This window comes from Halyomorpha halys, unplaced genomic scaffold (genome assembly GCF_000696795.3).
Source record: "Halyomorpha halys isolate HHAL.00 unplaced genomic scaffold, Hhal_1.1 Scaffold500.1, whole genome shotgun sequence".
In the NCBI taxonomy this organism is placed as follows: domain Eukaryota; kingdom Metazoa; phylum Arthropoda; class Insecta; order Hemiptera; family Pentatomidae; genus Halyomorpha; species Halyomorpha halys.
Window position 1 is genome coordinate 509207 of NW_027111990.1, and position 8871 is coordinate 518077.

The 8871-nt window shown below is 32.3% G+C and overlaps 2 protein-coding genes across 3 annotated transcripts in view; one reads left to right on the forward strand and one right to left on the reverse strand.

The window, feature by feature from the left end:
- LOC106683631 (translational regulator orb2) overlaps window positions 1-8871 on the reverse strand; it is a 235336-nt gene that overhangs the window by 73918 nt on the left and 152547 nt on the right. The window lies entirely within an intron of this gene.
- Window positions 1-8871, forward strand: part of LOC106683633 (uncharacterized) — a 44254-nt gene that overhangs the window by 25746 nt on the left and 9637 nt on the right. The window contains exons 3-6 of the mRNA XM_067049904.1: window positions 271-335; window positions 422-544; window positions 657-770; window positions 874-955. Of these exons, the coding sequence (XP_066906005.1) occupies window positions 271-335; window positions 422-544; window positions 657-770; window positions 874-955 (384 nt within the window). The remainder of the gene's footprint in view (window positions 1-270; window positions 336-421; window positions 545-656; window positions 771-873; window positions 956-8871) is intronic.

An 8871-nucleotide genomic window follows, 5' to 3' on the forward strand; every position in this document is an offset into this window, starting at 1 on the left:
ATGTTATTTTATTCATTTATTTTTCATACATATAGTTTGATTATGTTCATCTTGACTATTCTTTTGTTTGTATATATTTTAAGAGAATTTTTTTTTTATTTTAGTATGTATGAGATCATTCATCACTACTACCTATTGCCCACAACTGTGTGGCAGATTGTAATATCTATCAATAAATAAATCTATCAAATAAAAAAAATTGTTAAACTAGAATACATAATTATTATTTCAAATGCTAGTTTTTAAATATTAAAATGACATATTGTGTAGATATTTGGCCGAACCCCAGGGTGGGAGGAGACAAATGGACCAACAAGCCACTTATCAGACGAACAGTTAGTAGAAAGATTATATAACGACAATTAAAAAAAAGAACATATACAATATTTCAGCTATCAACAATAAATCATTTCTGTTTTAGATTCGAGGTTCATCTGGTACCCGCGGGGTCCGCATGGTAATGACAGGGTCGCCAGAATGTACCACCTCACCGGGTGGTTGCCCCGTCGCAGTCCTCGGCTGGGGTGGGTCCTTGTACCAGATGGTTAGTTAATAGTTATGATCGTGTAATCAAAAATTTATTTTATTACTTTATGCCTTCTGACCAGATATATTTATATACATATATCAGTAATAAACCATTGGTCATATTTTAGGTGAACATTCAAATGTATGGCACCTGGTTGCACTGCAGGGCGATTTCATCATTTACATTCCTGTATACACTCCAGTAGGACCATTAACTCCAGGACCGGGGAACAATTCATCAGGTTATTTGAGAGATGTGATTATGTTATAATGATCCAATATTCTTTTACAATTGTAAGAGGGAAAAAAAAAACTCGAAAATCAATGGTTGATCTTATTTTTTAGGACACACCAACTTCGAGAGTTCAGAACAGCCACATAGCCGTCAACCGAACAATCAGGCTCAAGAAAGGCCATCTACATCCAGGTATGTTTAAATTAGTTTTATTTAAACTTATTATTTGCTATGATCTTACAGATTAAATTTTTTTTTTAAATCAAATTTTAAATCTTCAATATTTTTAAAACAGTAAGTGTATCCATTTTAAAATTGTTTTGAATTACAGCTGTGTTCGTTATCAAATTATGTACGCCCAATCTTCAAAATTATTAGTCAATCATATAGAGTTATTATTGGCAGTTGTCGAAAAATACCTGAGTTGGCGCCTTAATTAAACTTAATGCAAGAATTCACAAAAACATAATGCTTTGTGGATATTTAGTTACGAAACGTGACCGCTTCGTTTAGGGTAAAAAAGCATCTAGGTTTTCGCAAATAAAGTGTCTTAATGGAACCTCAGGAATTCAAATATGTGTGCTAAGTTGTTTGCTTAGACCGAAACCTAAACTTAAAAGGGAGGAAAAAAATTAGTAAAATGGAATATGTATTTAACCTACCTATTTCCTCGACCCTTTTATGGCAATAATTCTACTAGATATCAAACAGTTACAAAAATTTTTTTTTCATATTTAATGTATACATAGAAATGGTGATCAGGATCTTGGCATAAAGGTTGAAGACAATTGACTAAATTTGCCATAGAGCAAGGTATTTTTTTAGAATTTAAAAAATGCAATATTGAGATTCATGTGTGAGGTGAAAAAAAACAACACTGGTGAAAAAACGGAAATTAATGCAAAGTTGTAGCAATTTTAACATTCATACAGATATTGCCTGTATGATCTAGTGAGGCAAAGATCACTGTGTATGAGTTAATTGTTTTTTAATCAAAATTATTAAAAACTATGATTATTGATAATAATTTTGCACGAAATTACAAGATGAGCTTTTAAAGATATCTAACCCCGTAAACAGAAATGATTTGAGAAAGATGTAAAAAAAAAAAATTTTTTTACATTTGGCGAAAAACAATTGTACTCTAACTAAATATTTACAATTAACCTAAACTAATAATATTATTATTATTGGCGCCACGGACCATAGAGGTCCAAGGCCTCGCGTGATGTACGTAGGAAATACATCGAGCGTCTCATGACTAGGTTTTCATAGGGTGGGTTCCTCACTCCCATGGCTATTTTTGTGAGTGCCACCCATTGGCTAACGGGCCTCACAAATGCCCGGGGGAGGTTGTGAGTGAGTATTGTATAATTATATGCTTGAAAAATCCCGTATAGGGCCGGGGGCTCGATCTCGCAACCTTTGGGTTGGCAGACAGGCGCCTTGCCACGCTGCTACCGTCACCCCCAATATAATTATTAATAATAAATTTATATTTAAATTCATTTAATAAATTATCTAACTGACTATATACATACAAAAAAAAACACATCGCTTGCTTTATCACTTAATTGTAAAGTGTCATTGATCTCCGACACGTGAATAAGTTCAAATACTTAATCAATAGAAATATTTAGCAGGAACAACTAAATTTTTTTGGAGGTCATTGTCTGGCATAAGAGATCACTCACAGGGTATTAACAAATTGTGAAGAATATTTTCATTTTTATGTAATATAAGTTAATTAAATTATATAAATTATTACTGCGCAAAAGTACGCGATTGGACTCGTTAAATATATAATATAGATAAATTTAGTTCTCAGATGTTCCGAAAAAGTTATAGCTTTTTAAAAAATTTGTATTTCAGTGACCTTTACTTCGATTTTTGCGCAATAGTAAAAAATATTTAAAAAACAATCTATCAATCTGTTATTTCTAATATCTCAACCATCAATATAATCTAACCGGTTCATTTTGGGTTTCCGGAAAGAGTTTATGCTATTAAGAAGATAAAAATATCAAAAACCAAACTATCCAGGGGAAATTATAAAGAATGTATCCGTTATGGAAAACTATTTGCCAAAAATAGTAGTGTCCCACACAAAGGAGTGAGAACTATTTTTTCTTGCAATGACTATAGAGACACGCGGGCGCAAGACAAGACGGCGGGGGTTACGGTACAGCTTGCTTCGTGGAGTTTTATAGGTGAACCTTTGTTTTCATGTAATTCCCATTGTTAATGTCCTGAATCATGAAGCACGCTGATGCCCAATGAAGGATTCCATCGCTAACAAAATTCCACGAATCAAACCTCCGTCCAAAGTCCGCCCTACCCAGCGCCCGTTCGTCTCTTTGTTCTACAGAGAAAAATAATTCTCATGCAATTTTATCCATCAATTAATATTATTTTCGGCAAATTAAATTCCATAAAGCGTCCATTATTAATAAATAAACTATTATTGTTGGAAATGTTTGGTTTTCAATTTTTTATACTTTTTAATGGCATATACTGTTTCTTCATACCCTAATATAATTTCATTAAAAGAATACATTTTTTTGTCAAATTATCACTAGGCCACTAGTTGTTCATCGAATAATAATTATTATATCTGCATGTGCCAGATTGGGCAGGACACCTTTCCAAAACCTTAACCCGTTTTGAAAAGTTTCAGGGGTCCATGGAGCCGAAGACTGTAGCTTCGTGGTTCGGCAGTGTCCTCCGAGCAGCGCAGTGGCTTTAATTTTTTTTTTTTTTAAAAAGGCTTGTTTAGATGAACTTACATTGCATACCAAGATGCATATTGTATTTATTAATGACTTATATATATATATACTTTTTTTTTAAACTCACATTAATTTTATATTTCTATCACAATTATCAATATACTTCTTCAATATTATTACCAATGGTTATTGAAACCTCAAAGTTGTATTGCTCACTTATACTTAAGAATTATATTTGTTTCTCAGCCAACATAAATTTTATTTTACCATTTTTTCCTAATCATACATTATTTATATTATTATTGGGTGTGAAGAAGAAGTATATGCTATAAAAAAAGTTAAATAAATATCTGAAAAACCTAATATCTCTAAGGAATAAAATCAATTTATTAACAATGTGTGCCTTATGGAAAATCAATTACCAGAAATAATATTGTCTAAATGAGTGAGACAAAAAGGAGTGAGGAGCACTTATCCTACGAATTATTAAGAGACGCGGGGATGGGTAGAAAGGCGGAAATTATGACAGAGCTTCTGAAGTTTTATTGACAATGGAACCCCATATTCCGTGTTCTGTAATGCCCGAATTCATAAAGTACGGTGTTGTACAGAAAGTTCCAGGTTGCTGCGTCCTGACGCTCATCCTGTCCAGTGTCCGAACGTCTCTTAGTAATTCGAAGGTACAATAATTCTCACAACTATTTATAAGTCATTTGGACAAAGTTATTTTCAGTAAATGATTTTTCATAATGTTCCTATTGTTAATAAATAAATTGTTTTTCTAGGAGATCTCATGTTTTTTATATATTTAACTTTAAAAGCACATAATTAAATAGCACATACCCTTTCTGGACACCCTATGTATTACGTTTTATAATTATTATTTGACATTTCAGGCATCAGAGTCACAATCAATCAAAAGATAAGAGTCACAATAAATAATAAAATACATTTTTACAAAAAAAAATAGTCTCGATTTAATTTGAGAAAATTTAGAAATAACTTTGACAAGCTATTTCTTCAATTTCATAAAGATCTTGTTGCTTAACTCACTTGTTACACGTTTTAATGCCAAAAAATAATGTTCCCCATAACAGATAGTGATCATTAAAGTCACCTAAATTAGTAAAACTATTTCTACATTTGGGAATAGATACATCACAGCTGAGATGAATTTTCCAAACCAACATTATATAATAGCAGATAGCAGCAGCCACATTAGTTTTAAAAGGGTCACCAAACTGTACAAGTTCGTCTCCTTGAATTTCTTCCAAATCCTGTTTGTAAGCCCAGGCAATATGTCGAGTTCATTTCAAGTACTCCAAATTAATCAGTCACTCTCTGATCTGACGAATTCATGCGTTACGCTAAAGCAAATGGAGAACACTATTTAGAAAGTCTACAAACTCAATAATTGCTGATTAATAAGCATATCATATCTTTTTTCGTGGCCGAAACGTTGGCAGTAATAAAAAAGGTTTTACTTAATTGTGTTCTTCACTGACTGCACCCTCTATAATCCTATCCTCATAAATTTATACATAAGTATATGTTGTTCTTCAACTCATTTTTTTTTAATTTTTACTTAATAACACATTAATAAAACAAAAAGTTGACATAAGTAAAAAAAATATTCCTTGTTTTTTATTTATAAACAATATTTTACTACCTTGATATAAGTCATAACTTATCCCCACAATCTTCCACAAAAAAAAATGGTTCACACGGTAACTAGTGCAGGAACTTTTAATTCAAATTTTAGATTTTTTTTTTTGTTTATTTAAAACTTTCGAATAGCTGAATCAGAAATTATACAAATGATAAATAATACCAAATCAGCCTACTACTAAATTTGCAATACTGTATTTGGAATTGGGAAGTAGTACGTACATTACTGTACTATATGTACATTACGGAATTGGAAACTAGTACGTACATTACTGTACTCCTATATGGAGCTAAAAGCGTGATATTGACAGACAAAGAAAAAAGGTGAGTTATAGTAACAGAAAGGTGCTTTCTCTAAAGATTGCGGGGAGATGGGACAACATTCGCAATGAAAGGATAAGGGAAGAAACAGGTGTTCGCTCAGGGAAGTAGGTATAAGAGCTTACTCCCTGAAGTGGTTTGGTCATGTTGCCAAGGTGGATGGACACCGAGATTTATTGGCAGTCTTAAGCACTTCCCTACGCTAATAGGTACTAAAGGGTGACACAAAAGAAAAACCGCTCAGATAATGAAATATTGAATCTTATTAATAGAAAAACTTTGTGACCGAAAAAATTGCATCATTTATTTTGTTTAATGAAATAACGTAACTGTTATTTCAAATAAGCCTTAGGAGGTTTGATGCATACTAATAGCTTTATATCTGTATCAGGTGTATCAATGTATAATCTGTATCAATGTGTGTCAAGGGATGGCCACAATCGTGTCCAGTCTGGCCCAATATGTTCCCAGATCGGTATTGGGTGGGTTGTGACTAGCACATCATTGGCAATAATCATCAAATGATGCAGGCTGGAAGGTATTCAAACTTGGGTCAGTTAAAGTGACAGGCCAGCCACAATGATAAATTAAAGTTACCTTTGTGTTAAGTACAAGAACCACTCATAATAACTGTAAAGGAATTTATTTATAACAATGAAACACAAATAAAACATACACAAAAATATTCATTAAATTTTACGAATTAACCAATTTCTAGAAAAATATTTAAATAATTGTTTTTATTAATTTAAATTAAGATTTTATTATGCTGAAATATTTATTACTTTAAACAAGGTAAAATATAAAAGAGTAATCTTTAGTGTATTTTTTATATTTAGTTAAAGTAAAAAAGTACTGGACCCTCGAATTTCATGCTTTGAAGTGGTACACTGTCACCCCGTTCTCCTCCCGAGTTAGCAATCACTTCCCTGGAATCTTTTAGAAAAAATTACGAGGTACCGGGTATCGGATTCTTCGGTTGTGCTTTTATAAACTCAACAGGAAGAGAAACAACCATAGACTAAATCGACCTGAGGATGTGGAAAGGCTGTTAAACTTTGTTTAGTTCTAGCAATCGGATGACTCAGATTATTGCAACCTGCCGTTGACATCATTCCATATCAGTTGCCAAAGCTTATTGTCCAACCACCTTAACTGAACGGGGAAAGTTGAACTGTCAGCGAAGGAAAACAAATATTTACAAAAACTGCTTATAAATAAAAATATTAAGATAGAAGGGACTAGGAATAAATCCAGATGATAGAGAAAATGGTACATGTATCATACGTAATAAGTCTACTGAAGTTATTTTGTCCCTTAATCTTTTGCCATATGCTATCCTTGCTTGACGGTAGTTGGGAACCTGAAGTGCCACAACTTGCAGTTTCAACTTATGCTAGAAGAAAAATCAACCTAAGCCAATCATATTTAATTTGTCCAATCGACATTCATTATTTTTTAACAATGAACTATTTTATTATATCATTATTTTTTAATTAATTATTTTATTATATCAGTAAATAAAATATCTGGGGTATCAACTCACACGGCTTTCCTAACCACTTTGGGTTTGATATCCAATGAACAAATCTGTATCTTGGAAATATAAATATCAAGAATTTAAAGAATGTGATTCCTAAAGATTCTTTGGATATTTTTAACATATTTTTATATTTAGGATATTCCTAAAGATTTTTAACATATTTTTCCTCTATCCTCATAAATTGCCGTAGGAAACATCTAATCGACAGCCATTATGGATCCAAAAGTGCAGTATTGACGAGTTCAGAGGATCATCTTCAGGTAACCTCTGATGAACGTGAATCTCGAAAAAGTGATTTCGGATAAAAGCTTTGGACGGCCGACAGAAGTATTTTGTATTTGATTTTTTTTCTACTTATCTTGAACCTCAAAATTTGAGGAGTTATTTTATTATATTTTTTTTATGGTCAATTACTAAGTTCAGTCCAAAAACACTCCAAACATTTTTAAAGGATTGAAAGTAGCTTAACACAATTTACTTTAATTATTTAAAATGAGCAGAGAGCAGATAGTACATCACATATCAACGGCTAAAGACACTGTTAATTCAAAGAGACTATGGCATGGGTCATTATAGAGAAAATGGTGCATGTATCATAGACGTAATAAGTCTACTGAAGTTATTTTGTCCCTTAATCTTTTGCCACATGCTATCCTTGCTTGACAGTATTTGGGGACCTGAAGTGCCACAGCTCGCAGCTTCAACTCATGCTAGAAGAAACATCAACATAAGCCAATCATATATTGTCCAATTGACATTATGCTTATGTATTAAGTATGTATGTATTAACACAAGTATTTTTGTTTCCCTTGACTGGCAGATAGTGATAACAACTGATAGGAGGGCCATCCTCAAATTAAGTCATTCAGTAATGAGATAGGAAAATCTACTTTGCGTGACAGACCATGGCAAAGGGGGTCAAAATCGACCCAAAACAAGCGTGACATGATATCATATATTAAAACAATTTTTTTATTCTCAATTTCTTGAAATTTAAAACTGTATTTCAACTAAAAATTCTGCAAATAAATGTGATAAGGTATGATGACGGTATGATACAGATATGTAGAGAAACTCAACCTACATGTATCCTTGACATATGTTAAATCGGGTATATGCTTATATTGGTGTGATACATTGGTTCTGTATTTGTTTAGTCCTTTTTCTTTAGACTGCAGATGTGAGATGTGATATCTCTATTTTCTATATGTGTGATATCTTCTGAAACTAAACTTTAACAGGTAAGTCATTTAGCGGTATCTGAGAGACATTTTTTTTTATTACTCCAGAAGCAGTTTTAAATTTAAATAGTTTTAAACGAGTTTCACAGATGCGGGTATTATTAGCCAGATGTGATCATACAAATAGAGAGTAGGAAAAGCACATCTCAAAACAAAATATATAACTAATTTATCACTCAGAGACAGTTCAACACTCGATTAAACTCATGCCTAGGTGTACATGTTGAAGTGTCTTGGAGTGATGCAATGTCTCTCTTTGGATTAGTATTTTATTTTACTGTTGATGTGGAATGTGCTATCTGGCATGCACATATGATATAATATGATTATATGATCTTATCTTTTTCTATCCTCACGATGCGTGAATTAGAGAAATATTGGTTAGTTGGTTATACCACCTAAGGAATTTTTTTTTTTTCCGAACCCTCTAAAAACAGAAATAAAATGTGAATTAGTAGTGCATTACTGTGTAGAAAGAAAAAGTAATTCATGTTGTGTCTTACATTTTACTACCTTTGGTATTTAAAGGTTACCTGTTATATTTAATTTTACATATGAGCTATCCATTCAGCAGCTATTTTGAGTCCGGAGGTGAGGGGCCTCCTC